The 25,011-nt window shown below is 46.1% G+C and overlaps 1 protein-coding gene across 2 annotated transcripts in view; it reads left to right on the top strand.

Annotated features, from left to right (window-relative positions):
* Positions 1–25,011, top strand: part of SYT16 (synaptotagmin 16) — a 120,725-nt gene that overhangs the window by 35,819 nt on the left and 59,895 nt on the right. For both annotated transcript variants that reach the window (XM_087747954.1, XM_087747956.1), the window contains exon 2: positions 21,906–22,085. In XM_087747954.1, the coding sequence (XP_087604080.1) occupies positions 21,906–22,085 (180 nt within the window). The remainder of the gene's footprint in view (positions 1–21,905; positions 22,086–25,011) is intronic.

Here is a 25,011-nt window from a genome sequence, read left to right as displayed (position 1 = left end):
GCTGACATTCTCGTCTAGAATGACATGAGGGGTGATTTGTTTTGGTTTTTTTTCCAGCCAGGCCTATGTACGAGCTCCCAGGTGGTCCTCTGAGCCCCCTTCTAACTTCATTTTTCTGCAGGAAGGGGGTAAGCAGACTGTACTTTGCTTGTTTTGTTGATGCTGAGTTTTGCTATGACACTCGAGAAAATCACATCTACTCCCTTTCTGGTAACAAATGTTCAAACCTCTGATTTACCAGTGTTAATACACTTAAATAAATAAACTAAATTGCCGTGGGCAATTATGTAGGCTGTCTCTTAATGTACCACAGCTTTCTTTTGGTTCATCTTTTCAGCACCCTGAACCCTGGAGGCCCTCCACTGACTTTTTCCATTGCTTCCCACAACTAATTGACAAGTAGAGCCCAGACATGCTCATCTCTGCTATGTTATGGTCCTTGGTGCGTGTATTGTAGAAGCTGCCTGCTTCGCTTGGCATTCTCTTAATGACTTTTGTGTCCTTTTTGTCACTTATATGACCTAAAGCATGTTGCCATTACTGAAAGCACAATCTTTTTTTGCCCTCCAGTCAAATCCTGGGCTGGACTACCCTTGCAACCGTATCTTTACTGATGGTGAATCCCTCCTGTATGTTTTGCCTGCACTGTTAGTCTTGTGGCTATCTTTTCACTGTTTTATTTTCTTTTCATTGCTGGCAGATAAATATATTGCATTCAAGTGGAGCTGCACAGACTCTGGAAGCATAGCTGATCTGTTTAAAGTGTGGATTCCCTGCGTGTTCTGGGGCACGGGCATTCCCCAATGCATTTGAGTTTCTCTTCAGAGTTACTGGAAGTTTTTGAGGACCGTTTTTTTTATAGCCTTTGTAAAAGTATTCATTTTTCCCCCCCTTCTGTCCCCTACATTCAGACAAATCTTTGTTTCAAAGCATGGCTGGAGCTGGGCTGGGTTGGCAGCATGGCCCTGGCGTCCTCCTTTTCCCCTGCTTGCGATGGTGCGCTCCAGGCAGATCCCTGGCTGTCATTCACATGTGCTGAGCATGGACAGATGACTGTGCTTGTGTGTCGTCAAGTACTGTGAAGATCTTTAACATTCCTGGGGTTTTGGGCTCCTTATTGGGCACCTGCATTTGCTCATGCATCTCCAAATGTTTTTACTGTGCATCACGAGCAGCTGGTCCCTTTCCTTCAGTGTGATACTGCTGCTTATCAGTGTCGCTGGGATTAGATTGTAGTGTTTGTACATGGAAGTGTTTGAATTAGCTAAAGCCACTCTGGAGGCATCTTCCTCTTATTTGGCAATGTCCTCAATCCCTGCATGTGTTGCTGTTTGCTGTTTATTTTTTTTTTTTTTTTTTCCTTCTTGGGGTATTTGTTTCTGTCTCACTCATCTCTGTCAAGGTAGCTGTTAGGGTGGGTATTTTCCTCTCTGCATCTCATATCACTTTCCATGGTAGAGTGGTTGCTATTGCCTGTATTCCAGGTCTGTTTGTCTTATCTGTCCAGCTATGTTGCTTTAGCCTATGTGCTGACTTGGTATTTGCGTTCTTGTTTTGGTTCCTTCCCTGGACAGAGCCATTGCCTGTGGCTCTCTGCTTGCGTTTTTGGAGATTTAGGTCTGCTCTTCTCCGTACTCTTCCTTGCAGGCTGAACTCGTGTAACCCACAAGCTCTCTATTTAGTCTGATGTTTCCGAAGTACTATGTGGACTCAGTTGCAAGGTGAAGAACTCTGACAATCTGTTTCTTGATATCTGATCAAAACCTGCCATTTTTCTGGGGAATTCCAGCCTCCCTTCACCCCATCTGCAATTGTAATGGTTTTGGTTGTATTTCTGGCAACATTTCTCTTTCAATGCTGGAATATTATTTTAAAAAAAAAAAACCACTCACTTTTAATTAGAAAAAGAAAATCCTTGCCATTGATTTTCAGGTCTCTAAATAGACTTGAACCACCCTTGTGTACATAGACTTTTTCTGTGGAAATCCACCTCTTGTGGAGTTTGAGTTGGCCTGTCTGCTTGCTTTGTTTCTAGGGGTTGATGTGCCTGCCAGCTTGTCTTTGCTGGGCATCCTGCTAGACTGAGCGCTGCTCCAGGCTTTCCTTCCTCCCACCTTCACTGGCACGGTAGAAGATGGGGTTGCAACAGAGACCAGAGACCCTGAGGTTCCCCTGAAACTTTTGCAAATTTCTGTGACCGCTTAGATCCACTTCAGAGACTATGAAATTAGTGGGAAACTTTTTCACTGGCGTAAGTGAGCCCTGGAGTCTAAGCTTGGGGTAGAAGTCAGGATTGGATCCGAAAACCCATCCGTGAAGTGTGCAGGTACACAGGATTGTAGCGAGCCCAGCCATCAAGCAGCACATACTGGAATAGCCACAGGGAAACTGTTTGATCACATTACTGCTGACTTAATAAACAGACACAACTTCTCTCTTTGCATATTTCTGCAAACCAGGTCAGATTTCTTTACTACAGGCTTAGTGGGCATGTGGATTTTGTTGATGTTTTGGACTATAGGTGAAGCTAACCTTTTTGTTAGTGGGTAGTGGCTTACAGTCTCATTCCAGTTAGTTTTCTAGTGTGGTTTCAGGTAAACAAGGCCATGCATTTGGTCTGTGCCACTTCATAGAAATTTTTGTGAGGAAATGCTGTGGAGTCCAGACACGTGTTTAATCGAAACACTGCTTCTGCTGAGACTGTTTCCTCCTCTTGAGTTCGGGACCCTGTTATCTATACCTGTCAACAAACAGCAGGTGACTATGACTTCGGCAGAAGTGTGTGTGTAAATATTTCTGACTTCACGCTTAACTAGCACAGGCATCTTCCTTCCAGTATAGTTTGCCGCTGTACTCTGTTAGCCCAGACGAGTGGAGTAGTGGGCAGATGCTGGGCGAGTTCAGCGAGACATGCCAGAGATGTTTCACTTGTGTATTCATACCTTGGTAAGAGGAGCGAGAACTGCACTGACCTGAAGTCTGTTTCATAAGGTTTTCCAGTTTTGGGGCGCTTGGCTCAGAGGCCTGACTGTTGCACGCAGTTCTCTCTTGTCTTATGTTTCTTTTGAATAAAGCATGGGGCAGAGGGGGAAGAGTAAGTTTACTTTGAGCCCAAGAAGTGGGAGATGTATTTGTTTTTGCAAGTCTCGAGAATGTTGAGGAAGGCTTAATGTAGTGAACAAGGTGAAAGCATGAGTTGTTGCTGCTTGTGTACAGTTTTATTGCTGTCCTGCTTTTTCAGCACATTAATGGCTTTATTCAGCCAAGTTTACCTCTAGGAAATGCTGTGTGCAGTGGTAATTGTTTTGCAAAGGAACTAAAATGACAATGGTGCTTGTTAAATACCGGTGGAGCATCATGGCAGGTATCCCATGGCTGCTGTTCTGTGAAGGAATGAAATCAGCCATACCAGTGTAAAGTCTCTCTTTCTTGGCGTAACTGGGCCATGCTGGGGTTGATCTCTCGCCCAGGCCTGGGGCGCTTGCGCTGTCGGGGTCCCCGTGAGTCCTTCCCTCTGCAGCAAGGCGTGCGGGGACACGGGGCCTGGGGGTGGCTGAGGGGCTGTGAGCGCAGCAGGGGCAGCCGGCGGCAGGAGCGGGGCTCTTGGGAGCCCTCCGGAGTCCTGGGGTATCCCCTGGCTCCCTCCTCCTCCCAGGATTTGCAAAGCCTCCTCTCTCCCCTTCCCTCACCCCTTGATAATGGGTCTGGGTCAGTGCAGGTGTTGCCCTGTGGGGTGGCTTTGCCCATAGTGAGCCCAATTAATTAATTAAAGGGAGAGATGACATTCCCTGGCTGAGAGGTGACTACCGGACACGTGCTGGCCTAGGTTTTACTCCAGGTTCATTACAGGGTGATGTGCGTTATTATCCACATTAGGGCAGGGGGGTCTGGACAACGCTGGTCTTGGCTCGGCTCGGCGTGGCGAGCTGCTGCCTGTCTGGGGAGAAGAGCATGGCACGCGAAGGCAGTGAGGGCTTTGTGTGCCTTTAAATTAAAAAGGCAAATTCAGATCAATGAAAAAGCTTGGATGAAATATCCTCTCTCCCCCTCTCTGAGAGATGTAAGCCTGGTGCACCTTGAAAAAGAAGAATTAGAAATCAATTTATGAGGGGTTCTCTCAGAAGCGCCTTGGCAAAGGGCTCTCGGTGGAGCTTTGCAGGAGAGCATGGCCGGCCGGACACCAGTTCGGCAGCAGGCACCTGAAAGGGATCTCGCTGTTCAGCCGAGCTGGAAGCACGTCGCATCACTGGGGGAACCGGCCGTGCCGTGGCTCCCAGGTGAAAGGATGTTTGATCTTTAAAATAATGGTGTAAAGGTTTATGTGAAATACATTGTCTGGGTTTTAAAAATATCGGCTTGACATTTAACGGGACAAAAAGGGAATATTTCTACAGTTTAGCTGGTGGTTGACAAATAATAATAAAAATACGCTACATCTGAAAATGTATTGGAATTTCTGCCAATTATGCTCTAGCTCTTTTGGCACAATGGTTCTGAGAAAAAAAAAAAAGGCAGAAAAAAGGCAGTGTTGAATTGAGAAGGACGAGAGTTTATTCTCCTAACATTATTGTGGTATTATTTCTGGATTACTTTTTCCATTGCAACTTTATAGACAATGGATTCAAGAGTAAAGTTTAGAGTGAGAACTTAATGTGGGAGAGCAAGGAAAGCAGCCCAGTGCATGGGAGTCTTAAATGGTCACCCATTTTCCGTCATAAATATGACAGTCCTGATGAATTCTGGAGAAATTTGAATAAAAGTGAATAAACATCATATGACCATAGAAAAGATGTTAGGGGCTACAGTGAAAGTTACGAAGGGAGGAGTTCAAAAGTGAGGGAATAGCAGAATAATCAATGGGAAGAAGTTTGGAGTCAGCGACTTCTCTGGTGCAGCACTAACTCAGTGGCAGTGGCATGGATGGAGGATGGTTTTCCTGGGTGCTGGGTAAGCTGTGTTGAACCCGAGACCTTCCTTTCTTTTTGGCAACTCATTTCACTGCCTCCCTTCTGGAGCTGCTACTTGGACACTTATTTTCAATTATGCAGCATTGGGACTAAGTGTACATACAGGGAATGAGGCACCCACAGACCTGCGTGCTGAACTGCCCTGGCCCCTTTCTGGTAGCCTGTCTGCAGATCTTCAAGGGACTGGTGCTTGCTTCTAAATTAGCAGGGATATTTCCCACTGGCTTAGTAGACGAGGCAAACCTCCTGGGCAATGGATGAAACTTGCTCAATCAGTTGGCTTCAGTGACTACTCTGACATAACTAGACTTTGTGTTTCATTTGTGGCTCTGCTGCGCTCTTGCATGTTTTTAGCATAGTGCCACAGCCGCCACCTCCTGCTCTGGGACCTGGTACAGCTGATAGGCACGATCACTCAGCTGTGCCTGATGTTGGCATCACGGAGACAGGGGAGAGGCTGTAAGTCTGGAAAGAGCCCTGGTGAAAGGCACGTGTCCCCAAAGTGGGCAGAGCCCCAGTGAAAGGCCATCCTGAGTCTTTTGCCTGCAGCCATCACACAGCCCAGGGAACCAGACATCCTCTTCAGCTGAGGGATCCATGGGGAATCTGGTGTGGCAAGACTGACGTAAGTCAAGGGCCTTGATGTCTGCTCAATAAGGACTTTTTTCCTCCTCTTGAGCTCTTTCTAAGTAGCTTTTATTTTGAAGATGCCAGTCTGGACTACTCTTCAGGGATCTGCCAGGCAGCAGCTTTTAGAAACAAGATCATCAGAATGCCTTTTTGGGGGGAAAAAGAGTTGCATTAGGAACACCTGCAGAAAATTGCCTCAGGGAGCAGTTTACCTTAGAAAGGCAAGATACTGCCGATAGCTGATTAGAGCCAACTTACAAATTGTGGCAGGCAATGGGGTCAGAAGTCCTTTTGGTTGTGAGCAGCCAGGTCTGCAAGCCCCTGCTGAGTAGGGAGCATACTCCCCTCCTTCCCCTGTTTTCTGTCCACCTTCCCCGGGCTCTCTCATGTTTTGAGCATTGCGAGTAGCTGGGTTCACATGTGTAATTTTATTTTACAGCCTTTCCATGCTGTTTTTGAGGAGCACCAGATATTCTGGAAGCTCAAAACAAAATTTTGCACTAATTAATAAATTGCTGGGAAGGGCTCCAGTTTCACTGCAGAGAGACCTTTTGCAGGCAGAGACAGCGGGGATGGATTTTCCCTGAATGGTGGGGAAAAATAACCCTTCTACTGGGAATCAAATCTATATCCAAAATGCACATTCAAAGCAGCAGTTGTGTGGATAGTGAAAACAGGATGTGATCGCACAGTAAGTATCACAGAGCCTTCCTTAAAATACACATTAAGGTTAAAAAAAAAATTAAAAAAAGAAAAAAAACAGGAGTTGAAGTCTATTCTGTACCTTTTTTTTTTTCCTTCCCTCGATGAAGTATGACTTTATAAGAGACCAAGATGGAATCTGCAACTATTTGTGGGTGTGTCGTAGGTATATGACTTGGTACACATTAGAATCAGTGCTGTGCTCACAACTTGTGCTCTAAGAACAGTTTTTACCTCTGTGTATACAAACCCCATCAGCAAGCACAGAGCTGCTGGGGCAGCTTTGCTCTTCCAGCCTGGGAGCCCACAGCGATGAAGCAGGGCCTGGCCGGAGGCTGGGCAGAGCCGTTCAGGGAAGTAACGGCTGGCCGAGGCCTGGCAAATGCAAAGGGTAGGCTGCTCCCTGGAGAGGAGACACTTTGGGTTTGACTGAATGCCCGCTGTGATCCTGACTTTACTTTTTCACTGCAATTCTGTGGGATTCCAGTGTGGAAAAGGTGCATTTCTGAAGTGGATCCAAAATATTTATGACCAGGGTGTGAATTTAAGCTGAGTAATAAATTATATCTCTGTACAGGAGAGAAAAATCACTTACCATTTCATGATAAATGAACAGCAAATTCTTTTTAGGTACATTTGTCATCAAGGTAATTGTTTGAATAAAGACCTAAAGCTCATAAGGTGAGAGCTGTAGGAAAGCTACAGGTGAGGCAGTAGTTTTTACACAAACGTGGTCGGAAGCAGCATAGGCTGCTTTATCTGCTGTTTCTCTGGCTAGCATTCCTTTGGTGGCTGTCACATGTTTACCGACCAGCAGCCTTCCTTCTTCTTTGGGACATTAAATCAACAAGCACATGAAGAGAAAAGAGCAAGAGCACGAGCACCACTGCTGTTTTTGAAACTCAGGACTGTGCTTCTCTTCAGCTTTGCCCAGCTTGTGTGAACACCGCAGGTCTCGAGGATTTAGCAACCTGTCCCAGGAAGAAAGCTTTGAAATGTGTTATTTGTGAGAAAAGTGTTCTTGGGCAATTTCATTACTAGTTTGACTTGTTTTGCTGCTTTATGTAAGTGCAATTAGGTAAGTCTAATGTTTTGAATGATTTGTGGCAATTTCTTGGTGGGAAGATAGCTTTCCTAGTTTGCTACTTTGGTGACAATTACAGTTTGAAAAGCAAATCCTGTGTTACCAACAGTTGTTACATTGGATTTGCATGCTTCTTTGGTTTTCTTGAAATACAAAGGTCTTGCAAACTGCAAGTAATGAAATAGGAGTTAGCCTTTTCTTCCGTTTGCTGCTTTGACGTTGTGCTGTTTCCTGCTGTCATTTCAGATTTCACTGTAAAGCAGTAGTAAGACCATAATTCTAGATCCATAATGAGTAACACAAGTGCAGAGTATTTGCATTCCTGTTAAGCAGAGGGCACATCTGATCACTGTGCAAGGGAAGCCATGGATATATTTGTGACTGAGGTAGGTTAAAAAAAGGACCTAAATGTAGCATGACGGCTGTGGGAGAAAATAGCTGAAGAGATCCAAATAAAGTAGTAAGTAGACTCCATAGCTTGGCTCAGTGTGTCTGAAAACATCCAAGGAGCATGCTGCACTTTATTCTTGTGGTCCTTTATATCAAGTGTTTTGCAGAATGTGTGTGGGGATGTTTGCTCACGTGGGCTGGACTGGAGCATCAGAACTGCAGAAGCCCTTGAAATACGTGGAATCTATTTTAGTCTGTCTCCATTGCATCTGTTTTGGCTAACTAGTTGCCTCTATCTGCCTCCCCACTTCTCATTCTTCTTCTGGCTCTGAAGTGGCATGGCTCTCCGTTTACCCCTGAGAACCGCCCGACGTCACAGCTTTTGCTTGAAAGAAACTCCGGGCGGATGCTTTGAGACTTGTTAACGCAAATGAATCCTCCGAGGCAGCGTTGTGGTTACTTTCATCTGGAGGGGGCCTTTCTCACAGGTTTTGTAGTGCTGGGATCCTGCCCTGCATGACGCTTTTTCAAAGGAATTATGGAGGGTGTCTTGCATCATCAGCATTTGTTTTCTCTGAGATCATTCCTGCTCCCCATTAGATCAGTGACGACTCTGCTTTTGATTTCCGTGCTTTTGATTTTCCGTGCCCTGTAGAGACAGATATTTTGGGCATGAGTCCCAGGGTCCGTCTTTGATTCAGTTTGGCTGAACTGAGATTAAGCAAGGCTGCGGAGTGCCTGGAACAGAAAGAAGGCGCGATACAGGAAAGAATACGGTGGAAAAGCACACGCAGGGAGCCAGCTGTTCTCCGGGCCGTTAAAACCAGCTCTGGTTCCCTCTTCCTTATGCCTGCGGGACTTCATTGCCTTTCCCTTATCACAGAGCCCTTGGTTAGCTGAGTGGTGACTTCAGTTCACGCCCTTCTCTGTGCAGCCCTAGTAACAAGTTAACTGGTTTGGTATACTAACATGGATAGAGAAATGTTCACGGTGACATGCTAGAAGGTGGTAGTACTTGCTAAGCTCTTCACTCTATTAAATACATGACTCTAGAAACCACTGGCATTTTTTTCCCCAAGCATTTGTTTTAATGGCTTTTCTTACTGTTAGAACATATTTTCCAAGGGCGTAGGTCACTTGCTTGATACCAGAGGCCTAGAAATCTTCCACAATATGCTCTTTCTTTGAAACCACACCCTGCTTTATGAGCAGCCTTCTTCCGCTTCAGGGCTGCCTTTTAAATACCAACAATTTCTCCATCCTGTTGCTCAAGAGCCAGAGCCTGAGCTTGGTAGCTAGCCCAGGTCCCGAGGAGCTGCGTGGTGGGGCAGCATCTCCTCTGCAGATGTCCTCCATACCAGGGCAAAAAACATGTAAGGGTCCCCCACACTAATTGAGGCAATACCATGAGTTAATCTGGCGGCAAACAACGTGTGTGGAATGAAACTCAGTGTAGGGCCTGTGGCTTTGAGGTTCAGAGAGTGGTGGGTTAGTGTCCTCTGAGATGCAGTAAAGAATGACCCAGGAGGGGAAGGAGAGCCTGAATGCCAGGATTGACTCTGCTGTTCGAACGCCCCGATTCCCTTTGGCAATTGCGTAGAAAGGTCATAGTCAGGGCCGTCTTCAGTGATGTAGCGCTGAGGGTTGTTAGATGGTAATCGGTGGCTTTTCACAGATGTGAATCTCATCACCACCAAACAGAATTTCTTGTCTCGGCAGCAGCGCGACTGTAGGAAATTACTCTCCCGTCTGCTGTTCGTGCCTCTTTTTGTGGCCCCTTGGTTGTGCTAAATGCCAGACTGATCGTCTGTCTTTGTGGCTGGGCTTAAATGCAGAGGCCAGAAGCCTTTAGTGGAGCTGTAGGAAGGTTGGTCTTGTTTCTACTTTAAAAAAAAAAAAGAAAAATCAATTACTGGTTGTGCTTTCAAGGCAAAATTAGCCACCAAAGCTGCCCTTTTAGCCTTGCCAATTAGAAGTTGTAGAAAAAAGCAGATGTTCTGCGCTGCAATTTAACAGCAGTACCCGGTCTTGGAAGGTCGAGAGGTACATGGTTGTCCCACTTTTTCTTTTTGGTCAGCAGTTTGCCACTGATGTTACCTGGATGTGTTTAATGGGAGCTGAAAAAGGGACAGAGTGGATTGAGAAGGCTCAAAACATGTAGCACCAGGGCTGTAGGGAGCGTATGTTACCAATATGTATGTTGGGCTGTGGATGTTGTCTGCCTGGACTTTAGTAAAGCCTTTAACACTGTTTCCCACAGCATTCTCCTGGAGAAACTGGCTGTTCATGGCTTGGATGGGCGTATTCTTCGCTGGGTAAAAAACTGGCTGAATGGCTGGGCCCAAAGAGTTGTGGTGAATGGAGTTAAATCCAGTTGGCGGCCGGTCACCAGTGGTGTTCCCCAGGGCTCAGTACTGGGGCGAGTTCGGTTCAATATCTTTATCCATGATCTGGATGAGGGGATCAAGTGCACCCTCAGTAAGTTTGCAGATGACACCAAGTTGGGTGGAAGTGTCGATCTGCTGGAGGGTAGGAAGGCCCTGCAGAGGGACCTGGCCAGGCTGGATCAATGGGCTGAGGCCAGCTGTATGAGGTTCAACAAGGCCAAGTGCCGAGTCCTGCACTTGGGTCACAACAACCCCATGCAAGGCTACAGGCTGGGGGAGGAGTGGCTGGAGAGCTGCCTGGCAGAAAAGGACCTGGGGGTGTTGGTGGACAGCTGGCTGAATATGAGCTGGCTGTGTGCTCAGGTGGCCAAGAGGGCCAATGGCATCCTGGCTTGTGTCAGAAATAGTGTGGCCAGCAGGACCAGGGAGGTGATAGTGCCCCTGTACTCGGCACTGGTGAGGCTGCACCTCGAGTACTGTGCTCAGCTTTGGGCCCCTCACTACAAGAAGGACATGGAGGTGCTGGAGCGTGTCCAGAGAAGGGCAACGAAGCTGGTGAAGGGTGTAGAGCACAAGTCTTATGAGGAGCGGCTGAGGGAGCTGGGGTTGTTTAGCCTGGAGAAGAGGAGGCTGAGGGGAGACCTTATTGCTCTCTACAGCTACCTGAAAGGAGGCTGTAGCGAGGTGGGGGTCGGTCTCTTCTCCTATGTAACAAGTGATAGGACAAGAGGAAATGGCCTCAAGCTGCGCCAGGGGAGGTTTAGGTTGGATATTAGGAAAAACTTCTTCACCGAAAGGGCTGTCAGGCCCTGGCACAGGCTGCCCAGGGAAGTGGTTGAGTCCCCATCCCTGGAGGTATTTAAAAGCAGGGTAGACGTGGTGCTTAGGGCCATGGTTTAGTGGTGGACTTGGCAGTGCTGGGTTAATGGTTGGACTTGATGATCTTAAAGGTCTTTTCCAACCTAAACGATTCTATGAATATTGGAAAATGTCAGGGGTTGAGGCGTGGACCCTGCCAGGGTCCTGCTGCCCACAGGCAGCTCTCAGCGGGCAGCCAGTCTCCTCGCTGCCTGTCCTGTCTGCTGCCTGCCAGGCACATGCTGAGTGCAGGCATGGAGCTGCCTTGCAGACAGCAAGCATGTTGTGGCCTCTTGCTGCCCCCTCATCTCCTTCGGTAGCTGTCAGGAGATGTTCGTGGCCTACGAGGAGCCAATAACTAATGGGTCAAAGAGGAGCCAGGGCTGTGTTCGGAGGGTGCCCTGCTTTCTGTGGCCACATGGCCTGCTCTCTGCAGATGGGAAATCGTCTAAGTATTAAGAGATTTGGTTTGATTAGCTGAAATCTCCTGTTGGCAGCACATTTCCATTCCCTGGAGCAATGGAGATCAGACAGGTTGCCAAGGCAACGCACAGCCTTCAGCAAGAGGTTTACTGCTGCATCGTCCTTGGTCAATTGATGGAGTAGGGTTTATTTAGGTCTTTGTAAAAAAAAAAAAAAAAAAAAGCTGCTGTCCAGCCTTTTGTTGTGGTGAGTCATTCTGCCTTGGGTCAAACCGGTGGAACTAAGAACAAGGTTTTGTGGATGAGAAAAATAAGTACGAGAGCATAAAGATCCCAATTAGATTCCACTTTGAAGAGATGAGAGCACTTCAGGTCTGGTTGGAGACAACTTATTCTTTGTTATCCCCCCAAATAAGAGAGAAGCAGCAAATCAGGTCCTCCTTTCTACTCCCTCTCCTCCCCTTTCCTCTCTCTCCCAAATGTAAAATACTTATTTTTGTTTGGTAGAGGACTCTGTGCTCACCGTTGAATTCTTGACCCATACCAGGGATCCTTCTAGGTTGACCTGCTGTCACTGCTTTGCTTGTTGCTCTCTGCTCCCTCCTCTGCTGCAGAAGCCTTGATAAATGCAGCTTATATAAGTTTTTATTTCATTACGTTATTCCTCCTTCTGCACTACCTGGGAGATGAAAAGCTCATCATGTCCCCACTGTGAACGCCACTGCGAACGCCACTGCGAACGCCACTGCGGCAGCGGCGGTGTGCTGAAAGTCATCGTGTCTATCGTTGCCTGTTCATTGATCCGGACTTAAAGTCAGGGAGCGTGTTGGGACATGGGCGTCTCTCGCTATGGCTGTGTTTTTTCCCTGATTTTAGTGAGATAACAGGGTTGCGCCAGCTGCGTGCAGAGCTTTCTCTGAGATTTTGGAAGGGACGTGATGCAATGTTCTCATTTGCACGGTCAGGAGGGAAACGCCATTGTGCTGAGTGCAAAGGCCTTGATTTGCTGAGTTAGTAAAGGTCTCTGTGAAGTAATTCTAGTGGTGATAGGAAAGACATGCTACAAGGCTAACAAGACCATACCTGGTGACCTGAAGGTGGTATGGGAGACACCATCAGAGTGCCCCTTTTTCGTTTCTCTTTCTGTTGAGATAAATGTGGGTTTTGCTCAGCAGTAGATACCTTGTTAGCTCAGGAAGAAATCATCGCACAAGCAAGAATTACAAAGCAGTCACTGCATGGTTTAACATGGGGAGCCAGGCTGGCATTTTCTGAACATGCAGGTGCCCCTGTTCTCTCGTGAGTGTGTACCTCAGCTGGTATCATGTAGCATGGGGAGAAGAGAAGGAATTAAAAAAATAAACCTAGACGCTGCTTGCTGAGAGATGAATTCTGACCTCTGTCATAAAATCAAGGCATGGCCTTTGCAGACAGCAAGTTGTATGTGAGAGGAAGAAATTAAAAAGGGTGGAGGAGCATTTAAAAGTCTACATTGGCATCCTTACTTATTTACCCTTTTTGAGAGGATGGCAGTTGATAGATGTGTCACTGTGATGATGCACAGTTATCTTCTTTCCCTGTCTCAAAATACTGCATTAGTGATACCATGGCAACGAAGAAGTTGTCTTTAAGGAAAAGGAGAAAAAAAAAAAAGCGTGACTTCAGCATTTAAGAAAGGTGGCAGACTGACAGCCCTAGTCTTCCCTTTCTACCAGCTATGACAAAATGTATCCGATTGTGAACTCTGTGTTGTACTGTGACTGAAAACAAGCCTGGGACATGATCAAAGACAAACCTCCTACAGTCGTCTGAGAAAACGTGCTCTTGTTGGACAATCAAATTCTGTTTAAATGATAACTTTTTCTGAGAAATACATCATCTTGAAAAAACTGTTCTAGACCCAAGTTGTGTCCTTATTCAGGATGGAATTCCCCTCTGAGCAGAGCATGGTGATGGTGAGAGAAACCAGCTGGCCCTTGCCACTGCGGCAGGTTTTCTGGAGGTCAGACAGTCAAAGGACATGTGGATGGGGCAAGTTCAAGTCTCTGTCCTGCTTGATTCAGACTTGCATTTGAGTACAGGTCTCATCTCCAACACGAGAGCCCTAAACAGCAGGAGATTGGCTTTTAGGGACTAGCTTCTTTCTCTCATTTGATCTAATCCAGATTGTATAGATAGTTACTACTACAGCCTTTTTCTTGCTTTCCTACATCTTACGTGAAAGCTTTGACCACCGAGTTAGTCCCCCCATTGCTTTGTGTGATGGCTGTTTTTACAATAGAAAATAGTTCCAGCATGCAAAACTGAGAATTTGAGCATAGCTTGGAGATTAGGGTGAGTGTTGAGGTAGAGAAGTAATGACAAAGCAAAGGCTTGAGTGGAAGGGTTTCTCATCGATTGTGGACCAGGAAAGTAATTTTCTGCCTGGTTCCAATTTTTCTTCACTGGTCTGGAGACGGACTGAGACAAACAGTTGTGAAGGCTGCGGTTTTCACTTTGATTATCTCAGCTGTTGGCCCAGCTCTGAGAACAATCCTGGCAGGGACCGGTGGTGGTACAGGAGAGCCAAGGCCTGGATGGGTACCACGAGGTTCCTTGGGCTGTCCCCATTAAACCTCTTCAGCGCTGACATGGAGTGGACCAGCTTTCAGTTCATGAATGGCAATTCAAGCGCTGTGCCGCTCAAATTCTCAGTCTCCCTGGCCCTGTTAACTTCAATGAGTTTTAAATACCATGCTGAATTGGAACCTTTTCGAAGATTATTACTAAAATTGACAATTAGTCTCTGAATCACCCTTTAGAGGCCTACGTTGTTACTTGAGTCACCTCCGTTAGGCAGCGTGAGTGCTTCCCTGTCCATTAGGACACTTTTGTTCCCTTATTTCATCTGTGTTTGTGGTGTGTGTGCTTACAGATGGAGAAACAGGGTTCTGGAGAGCCAGGACTCTTCTGGATGCAGAATATCAGGCATCGCTGTTTGCAAACGCCATGTACTTGCTGTTGACTTGAACTAGTGCTCCACAGTCATTTGAAACACATCCAGCAAAACTAATACTTCATCTTTTCTCATTGGAAAATGCCTTTTGTTGAAGGCAGAATGTTTCACAGAACTGTATCTGCTTGGTTGCAAATGTTGTCAGGAGCATTGCTCAAGGCCAGAGGGGGATGTCTGCCGCTGCGAAAACAGTGCTGCCGCAGGGTTGTATATAGCAGCCTTTGTAAGGTGGAAGATCCAGTCTTGGGGAGAGCCTTGACCTTGAGCCTCCTCATTGCTGGCTTATGGCTCTCTCAGGTGAGCTGCTGGATGCTCTGAGGTTTGCCCTCCCAGTGTTTACATCCTGGTCATTTATCTACAGCACATATGCTGAAGTCCAGACAGCATCCTGAGAACTTGAGTTTGGGTCTGCCCTTTTTGAACCTCAGTGAGCAGGTTGAAAAAATCAGGTGTACCAGTGCTGGCCCTACTGCTGGACCCAAAATGGGCTGCACAGTGAGCCAAGCTCAGCCCAAAGGGTAGGGGGTGCCCTCCTCTAGTTGTGCACCTGGGACATGGTACTCGGAAAAGGAAAATGTGGGTTTAAAGGAGAATTTATCTCAGGCCTTCAATTTCTTAGGTGAGTGCCCTCACTTACTGCCACCGCCTCTGTGTCCCCTGTTGTGTCTGATGTGCCTTCCCTTGAACTCAGTGTTGCCAGGAGGTGTCGGGCATCTCTAATGGATTGCATCCCTAAGAAGAATCAAGCTTTGGGGGAAGAAATGCCAGTCCTCTGGTTTCAGGTGACTGAGGAGATGCCTGGAGGCCCGTGGCTGTTGCTGTGGTGTCATCTGTAGGAAGGTACTGTAGATGCTCTGTTTGGGAGCCTCAGCCTTGGGGGGGAAAGTGAGGTGGTTCTAGACACTGAAGTGCCTGTGTAGATGGATGGGATTTTTCTTGATTGTTCTTTTGGGCCTAACTTCCACTGTTTTGGGTTGTGTCTGTGCTGTGGCTCCTCTCCTGTGGAGCAGTTGTGTTAGCGTTTCCCTGCTTCACAGGGTTGCTGGAAGGATAACTACCTTGAAGCCTGCAAGGTGTTTGGGTGCTGGGGTTATGCGGGTCATAGAAGAAAGGGAGATGAAGTTGCTGTACTGTCTCTGAGACCTTTGAAATTGCATGCCTATGTCATATGTCATAAGGGCACCTTAAATCTTTAAAGGTGACCTGCAAACACATCAGCAACAGCTATGAATGGACCTGTTCTTCCACCCTTTGATCAGTAAAATTTTGCAGTCAAAGTTAATAGAAGTATAGTCAGGTCACAAGTGTCTTTCAGTCCTTCATATTCCTTATATAAAAGGACTGGAGAGAATCCTCATTCTTGCTATCTGTAAATCAGCACATAAAAATAAAGTGTGTGAAACTGAGCCTCAATGCAGGGCAAGTCCTCCTGCCTTAGGTGGGAATTTCACCCTTCTCCTACAGTGCTGAATGCGGTCTGGTTGCGTTTCTGATAATGTATTTGTGGATCACCTTGAGGAGAAGAGGAGGAGTTATACAACTGTTCCCTCACACTGCTGTTAGGAAGGGTCGGGCTTTGTCTCCTTTGAAATAGATATCAGGAGAGAGCTGCAATCCTGTGAAAACACACATTTATTTCTGAAGTGTTTGTGTATTGTGTATGTGGTGCACATGAATAGAATTGCCACCTGTCCGAGGCTGATAACGATGATCTGGGAATCAGTGGTCATGCGCTCCTCATTCTAGCGGTTTGCTGTGTGAAGAATTGGCGCCTACAGCTTCCCTTGGTCTGAATTTATTAAATGCTGCATGCAATGAGTTGCTTTACCCTTTGTGGCACTTTCTGAGCTCGCATAGATATGGATTTGTTAGAGGTTTTGCTATAATGGAAACAGTGTTAGCTGTGGCTCATGAAAATCCTTTACCTTTTTTCTGTCTTGCGCTCTCAGAAAGATCCCATTAGTTATCCTATTCCTTTAGGAATCCACATATGGTGCTATTTTCCTTTATAACCTTGGCCTCAGCTTGTGCGTGGGCGAAGTGACAAGATCCTGATACCCACGTGCTTTGGGCGCCGAGCAGAGAAAGTGACTGAGAAACCTTCTTGGTGTTTCCATTGCACCCAGCAGGGAACTTGTCCTTGCAGTGGGGCTGCTGTCATCGTTTCCCTCCACATAACTTTCCTTCAGTACTTGCTGAGCCTTGCTAAGCACAAGGCTTGTTACAGACGGACGCCTGTGCTTTGCTGTGCCGTGACACTGCTGATAGGGATGAGGATATGTAGGTATGCAAGTAGGTGGAAACTTTCTAATACATCATAATAGTAATAATAATAATGTGCACTTCTACAGCCTTGCAGCTTTCGCTAGAACTTCTGCCCACGCATCAGCCTACTTGGTTCACAATGCAGTTTGCATGCTAGACAATTAGTGGTTGATAATGAAAAATGTCATGGGAACCAGCAGGAAAATCATAGCTTACTCCAAATATATAATGAAATGTAATTAGCACAGACAGTAAAACAGACAATTTATGGGGTTTTTTGTAATTAAAAAGTACCAGTAAACATTCCTTCTGCAGGAAGCTTGATATCAAATGGAATTAAAGAGCTATTGTCTGGAATAGGATTTTATGCAAAATTTAACCCTTGCAAAGCTGAATGGATTAAGGTTTTGTTAATTGCAGACTCTCCAAGTGAATCTATTGTGGCACTCCTTCCATTCATTCTTCTGGTCCTGGTCTGTCTGGAGGGGCCAAATCTGCTAGCAGAATTGCTGTGAAACCTACTACAAGCCAAATACCCAGCCAGATTTAACGCATGTGATGGTGTGGTCAGTTCTTCCCTCCTGCTTTTCCAGGCAGACTCCCCCTGAAGTCATCTTGTAGTGTGGAGGTAGCTTTGAGGCAGAGGTTGGAGCAGGAACAGGACTGTAGTGTCTTCTGCTCCCTGTGTCCTCTGTCAGATGTCTTCTGTTGATCTCACTTCCATCTCTGATCTCCTCTTTCCTAGCTTGGGGCCCTTCATGCTGCTCCTCGTTTGTTCTTAAGCAGTGTACGCAAAGGAGTGTGTGCAGTTATGCATGCCCTCAACTTGCCCTGAGCGCAAACACCGTTTCTTGGCTTGCGCTCTCACCTGGGGCTGCAGAATGTGTGGACCCGCTGTGGCATTGCACAAAGGCATCTATGGCATTAATTTCTTACCTTAAAAACGGGTGAGAGGGAGAGAGTCCTGGCTGAATGGACTGTTCATGTCCCAACGCATGTGGTGGCCAGCTCCATCCCTGGACTTGGGTGCCCAGGGTTTGAACCAACAGTTGAATGCCTCACTATGTCTCCTCTTCTTGCCCTCACGTACAGTCTGTCATCTATGGCTGTAAGGCTGTGTCGTGGTTTAACCCAGCCAGCAACTACGCACCACACAGCTGCTTGCTCACTCCCCCACCGGTGGGATGGGGGAGAGAATCAGAAGGGTAGAAGGGGAAAACTCGTGGACTGAGATAAGAACAGTTTAATAACTGAAGTAAAATAAAAATAGAACAGTAGTAATAGTAATAATAACAATAAAAACAAATAATAATAATACAATAGTAATACAAAGCAAGTGAGAGACTGTACAGTTACTCGCCAGCCGATGCCCAGCCCGTCCCCAAGCAGCGATTGCTGCCCCCTGGCCAGTTCCCCCCAGTTTCCATACTGGGCATGATGCCATATGGTATGGAACAGCCCTTTGGCCAGTCTGGGTCAGCTGTCCTGGCTGTGCCCCCTCTCAGCTTCTTGTGCACCGGGCCGAGCATGGGAAGCTGAAAAGTCCTTGACCAGTGTGAGCGCCACTTAGCAAGAACCAAAGCATCAGTGTGTTCTTCTCATCCTAAACCCAAAACACAGCACCATACCAGCTACCAAGAAGAAAATTAACTCTATCCCAGCTGAAACCAGGACAGGCTGGACAGAGAAACTGTTGACACACTCCAGCAATGCTGTAACACAAGTGATGTGTGTGCGTTTCTGCTGCTCCTCCTCCTCCACACCCTCCCAGGCCCGGACGTCCCACCACAAGCCAGAACAGAGCTCTACACCGAATCAGTTTTACAATAATTTCCCCGGTGTAGTGTTAGCCTAGAGTTTCAAGTCTGCAGAGAAAGCCCTTCAGCTGAGGGCTGAGAGCTGGGCCACGTGGTCAGGACTGAATGCAGGTGTGGTGTGTTTTCATCTTGATGATGGAGGAGCAGAGAGCCAGCATGCCTCCCATCGCAGAGGGGTATGAGCGTCCAGCTGGAGCCAGGTGCACTGACTGTAATGTTTCTACCAACATGTGTGAGACAGTGCTCAGGTGCAAAATCACAGCCCTCCCTCAGAGACGCTGTGGCACAAACCTCTAGTATCTGGCATGGATAACGTGGGGGAGAGAAGAGGAAACTTCTGCTTAAAGCCGTGGGACAGCATGCACAAGCTCCTTTGCCTTGTACTGCAGAAGTGCCAGCCACCTCCTTGCAGTTGGGCAGACCCTCTTTAGGAGAGGGACTCTGCTTGCTATGGGAGCCATCTGTGCAGGAGGTGTCAGTTCCTGCCAGAGCTGTGGTGGTCCTTCTGGGGCACCTTTCCTCTTTGCTTGGTGCCTACAGTGAAGGGAGGGGTGGTGCAGGGATCTCAGCCCTCGTTGGTAGCTGGCTGGTAGTCTTTGCTGTTCAGGATGCATGGGGAGGGGTCTGTGCAGTCCCTGCTTACCTGTGCTCCCAAAACCTCTGCCTCTGTGGGCACACAGTGTTCGGCTTTGAAAGAAGCTTTCTAGAAGTTGCCACTGGACCTTTTGTGAGCTCTGACAGGAGGTGCCTTGTACATCTCTGCCCCAAGGAGCAGGGGAAGTGCGAAGGGTTGTCCCAAGTCCTACGCCACTGTGCTACTACTTTCTTGTTCTTCTGTAGCTGACCAGGAAACAAGAATAGCTGGGCAATAATGCTGTTGTGCCAGTCTGAGATCTTTTAGAGCAAGTGGATAGCAGCTGATAATTTGTCCCCAGACTTTCTTTCAGGATGCCTGGTCTAGTCAAGGGTCTGCTTTTTCCTCTGGGATTTTGCAAGGTGCCATGGAGGTTGGTTGGAGAAAGGGGCACTTTGAGGATTTCTGCAGCTGGGCGTCATGTAGCGTATCAGAGCATGTGTTGGACAATTTGTGTTGAAAAATATTGGTGGCTTGCTTATGCCCTGTGTGAAAAGGGGAAACCTTGGCATCTCCTTGAGGTCAGAGCTGAGATTTTATAAAAGGGCTTAATAAATAGTAATAGCGGTGTCCTTGCCAGCCCTCTACATCATATTCTCCGTAATGAAATCACTCGCATAGAGCCTTCAAAACATGATGGTTAGTTTGCTACATACCCATTCCAACTTCACACACACACATACACATATGCGCATGCATGTGAGCTTGTGCACACACATGCTCACGCACACACACACTTGTGTGCTGAGATGTGGTGATCCCAAGTGTTTTATATGTAAGGTAGGGCATAATCCTTCTTCCTGTCTATGCTATGCTCAAGAAAAGGAGGAGTCAGTGATGGGACCCAGCCAGGCTGTCATGTATATTCTGGGGTTGTGGCTACTTTGATTTATACTCAGCTCCTTTGATTAATACTTGGCTCCAGCAGCCACTTAATGGTGACTTCAGCAGCTGAAAATAGCCAGAGTAGATGTATCACTCAGCCACTCTCATGTCCCCAGCCCTGCTCTCTGGGTTGAGGTGTGAGGGGAAGATTGGGCCAGTATGTGCCTGCCAAATTATCCAGGGAAGCTGTGGCACCAAACTTCAAGGCTGGCAGGGAGACCCACTGTCTTCATGGACCCTGCTTAGTGCTGGTGTGGCACAAGGGGAACACAGAAGTGATCGCCAGAAAGTGACTGTGCCCATGCAGAAGAGAGCAATGGAAATGTAGACTTGATCTTGTTGTCGTTTAAGCTGCTGTAATTTAGTGCATATTTCTGTTCCTTAGGCTGGAGTGAGCAAGGTCAGAGCCACCTCCGGAGTTTGTGTAGCCCATATTCCTCTGGGTTCAGTCCCAAACACTTGTCTGTTTTACATGTGGGCTGCTGCTATGCATTGGTGATTTTTATTTCCAATTGAGAAACGTTGGCTTGTATTAATTTAGGTTTTTTTAGTCCCCTAGATCGTAGTCCTATCAAGGCTGCAACTGGAGACAGCGTAGGTCTTCTAGCCTAAGTCTTTTGCTGAGTCAAGTCTTGTAAGCTCCCAGTGGGATGTTTCACAGGCAGGGCTGGCTGTGTTTACATCCCTTCCTCCTGCTCATCTCATCTGTGAGCTGCAGCTTTGCAACCGCAGGCATCCCTGGTGTGCCACTGATGCTGCTGATGTTTCATTTTTATGGGGTCTTTGACTTGAATTGAACAACTGAACTTCACTCCTTCCTGGTGAAGTAATTACCAGAATAACAAGCCAATTTTTTTTTTTTTTTTTTTTGTAGATGGCACTTGCAGTTTTTGATGTGTGTGCCCTTGCCATCCACACTGGATGATGTATGTAGTGTTTGTTCCTTGTTTTGGCATTTTGATATGTGTGAGAGAGGTGAAATGTCTTTAAAAGCTTTTTGCTGGCGCCTGCGGTTTGTTGCAGACCCTGTGGTACAGGCAGAACGTGATAAATTGAAACAAGACTGTTTCTCTACAGTTTGACAGACGGATGCTGACGTATAGGACTAAGTCGTCAGCTGGTGCAAATCCACTGTGCTCGTTACGTGTGGCCAAACCTGACACCAAGGGAGCTAAAGTGAATTACCTGAGCTGGAGGCTGGTCTTTTGCAGCAAAGAATGGTAATTATGTAGTACAGTAATATACTTCTTACTTAAGGGTAAAGTAACAGTTGAACAAGGATCATAGGCTATACATTAACGTGGTTCTTAGTAAATGTAATGAACTTAGTGAGTACCATTATGGTGTAATCTGATGGTTTTAGAGGAAAATACACAAACTGCAAAGGAGGTGTCTGGGCCTCTTGCCCCCTGAGCTAATCCTCCCCGCAGCCTCCCCTGAGAATTTACCGCAAGCTGTGCAGAAATGGTTTATGACCAACTGCCCTTTTGTGGCTGGATCCTTGTTGCAGTATAGATTGAGAGTGTCTCGAAGCTGGTGGAATTCTGCATTGATACGAAAGTTTATTAAAATCAGTTAGAGTCTTTCCTGTGTTGGAGTTCATCATGTGACAGAAATGAAGACCTTGATCGGAACCAAGTTTGGTGTGTAACATACCTTATTGTCGATGTCCTCAGTAGACTGGCCCCACACGGATGTTGTATCCATTTAATGCAAGTCCAAGATCTGCTGAATTTCATTGCTGTTTATTCTGGGGAGAGGATGGAGAAGCAGAGCCATGTGGTTAAACAGATGTGGTTAAACCATGTCTTTCTCTGGGCAGTTCTTCCCACTTGCGCTGATGTTTTCTTTCTGACTTTCTGTTCCTAGTTGCTCCTGAGACCGTTGGGTTTTTGTCTGCGGTCGGAGTCTTCGTTATCCTCCCTGCAATCCTCTTCCACTTCATCAACAAGAAGCTCTGCTTTGAAAAGAGAGGTGGGCTCCCATGCCTGGAACGACAAGGGAGAAGAAAACACTACAAAGAAAAGTCCAGAGTTCATGAGGGCCTTGGTAAGTATCATGGTATTATACCGCCTTTGATGTACAGGATCTTTTTGAGGTTTTGCTTGCTGGGAGGACAGAGATAGACCCATTTGCTGTGTCTCGGGTTATTTGTGTGGAAAACAGTAGGGTTTTAGATAGACTATAGTAACCTCCAAAACTTGATCAAATGGATATGCAATTGCTACCATGCTCCCATTATCTTTGTTGTCTGGAGTAATCTCTTGAAAAATGGAGGGCAACACTGGGGAAAAAGCCCACTCCCCACTCTCTGTCTGTTGTGGGAGTGTTTTCTTAATCCAGTGGAGAGCAAAATGTGAGCAATTTTGAGTAACGATACTGCCTTTCTGCTCACGAAGGATATACCTGTCCTGGTTTTCTTGTAGTAGCTATTACACGGTCTTTCATGCATTTGCTCTTGTCTGGAAACATTATGTCTTGGGTAAACCCATGAATCCTGGAGCCAAAATAACTGGGAATTTTACTGTGTTACAAAAATAACATTTTAATGTTTCTCAGCCATCAAAAATGCATCCATTCTGGTAATGGTGGTAACTGAGAATTTGGTAATTTCATCATACATTTGTTTGTAAATTTGCCTGTCATAAGTGTATAATCATTAAAATAATCAGCCAAGAAGAGGCCTCAGAAGCTTCCCAATTAAAAGGTCTGCTTCTTAGTGGTTCACTCTTAAAGTGAACTGTAGAAGGGCACAATCGCAAAGTGTGGAGCCCCTGGAGGTTTTTTTGTTGTACGTTTTACCTTGTACGCTGAGTTCAGCATGGCTGTTGCAAAGGGCGTGATCTGGTTATACCTTAAGAGTCCAGGATTTATGGACAGTCGAAGGCTTGGATGCCAACATATGATAGGAAGTCAGTGGGACTGACTGCTTCTTGCTAAATGCGTTACTGAGCCAGGGACAGGCACCAAAAAGTTAAAAATACAAATGGTACTTGAAATTATTCCCACCCTGCCCCCCCCCCCCCATTGGAAGTCCTAACTTTAATGTTTCTAAACAAAGACTATGGGGTTTTTTTTATAAGTTTCCTTTGTTGATATTATTTTTAAGTCTTTCTTCCCTTTTCTTCACCTCCCATCAAGTGGTGTAAAAATGTGGTTTTTATTTTGGTTTTTAAGATGACACATCTCCCAGGAGTGTGTGGGCGTTGACATTCTATGGAGCTGTCACAGGCTATCATGTAAACATGTATTTGCAATGCTTTTTAAAATGTGAATTATTAATAAACAGGGTGGCTTGCCTTTTTTGTGTTTTGTTTCTTCCAAATTTTGAAGGACAAAAAATTGCTTCCCAGCTGACACGCTCAATGGTAATTTTCATTTCAGACTAAATCTTATGTGTCTCAGTAATAAACCTTTGAAAACACAGGTTTATAATGGAAACACTAATTCAACTTTAACTACAGCTGTGCCGTACAAGCAAAATACCACACACATTAATGAGGTGCTAAATCTGATACGGCAGAGGAATGTGTTGTGATCATTAACTACAATGGAAGCTTAAAGTTGGAGCCTGCTTTTTCTGTTCAGACAAAATCAGCTTGGCAAGTTGGAGCTAAGAGCCATTTAAAAATATCATCCCTATATTTAGTTTAAATTTCACCATAGCATTTTGATACTTGTAAGGCCAATATGGAATATGTGTGTAGGAAATGCTAATGCTTTTAAAGGACAGCAGCATGAGAGAATAGATTAAACCCTGGGCTAACATAGTGTGTCATATGGCGAGTGTAGAAGCCTGGAGCCTGAGCTTGGGCGGGAAGCCAGGAAAAGCTGTTTCTAGCATGGCAGTTGCCTGGTGAGGGAGCTCTCCCAAGAGGAGTGTTGACAAGCAAGGGTTTGTTTCAAATTCGGAATCTGACTTTGCTGGGTAGAAAGGAGCAGGATAGGAGGGTTTGTAATGTGTAACTTACTGGTTAGCATTGACTTTTCCTCTTCTCAACTTCTTCTGGTGAGCTGTGTTTGTTACAAGGTGATCCTGATTCTAAAGACTCTGCCGTTCTTTAACATGTAACCCACTTACGATTGTTCTTCCCACTTCTAAGTTCTCAAATTGGGGAAATCTTTTTGCTTCTCCACATCTGGAATTAAGACTGGTTAGAACATATCTGTCTGCTATGACTATCAGCTTTGTAACTGTCTAAATAGGAGAGAAGGGGTTTTGCATTTTGATCCCTCTGGCCTGACTATAACATCTGTAATAGGATAAGCTCCAATTTGCAACAGCATAGGTAAATGAAGGCTGTAGCGTGAGAAGGTGTGTATGGGTTCAGTGCATGAGATGTTTCTCTTGTCCTTGGATCTAGCTGAGTTTTGAGTTATCTAGTGATAAAAAAGAGAGTTGGTACAGAAACATAAGCAAATCTGTCTACTTTGCACTTTGCAGGTGCACAGGCTGACATTCAGAAAATGTACTGTAAAGTGTCAAAGTCTTTTTTTTGTTTGTTCTTTGTTTTTTTTTTTTTTTGTTGTGGCTTTTGCTGTTCTGTATAGAGCCGGACGTCAGAATGGGAAAAATGACAGAATGAAATAGGTGTTTCCATCGTTATGGCTTTAGGATACATCTGGCTGGTTCATTCCTAATTTCATTTTAATTGCACAGTTTGTGTCCTTATGAAAAGAACAAGATAAGGGAAAGATCTTTATGAAAATGAAGAACTAATTGAAAACCTTTCAGGAGACTCCAGGACAAAGCCTCTTAATTACGAGGACACAATGGATAACGTTTTTGATACTTGTGGCTTTTGTGGATCCTGTTCTTGTCTGCTTCATTGCCCTTAGTGATGAGCCCATCTCTTAAGCAGGGATGAGCTGCCCTGATTGCCTCTCCCTCAGCTGCAGGAGTCCATTCACTGCGGGGGCTGGAGCTCATCTGGACACGGCCAGCCTGTATTTAGGATGGACTTGGCACTGCAAG

The sequence above is a fragment of the Nipponia nippon genome, unplaced genomic scaffold (assembly GCF_047370975.1).
Source record: "Nipponia nippon isolate SJK-2023a ecotype South Korea unplaced genomic scaffold, ASM4737097v1 scaffold_11, whole genome shotgun sequence".
Lineage (NCBI taxonomy): Eukaryota > Metazoa > Chordata > Aves > Pelecaniformes > Threskiornithidae > Nipponia > Nipponia nippon.
Note: the sequence above shows the minus strand (reverse complement) of the source record. Positions and strands in the feature narration are given on the sequence as shown.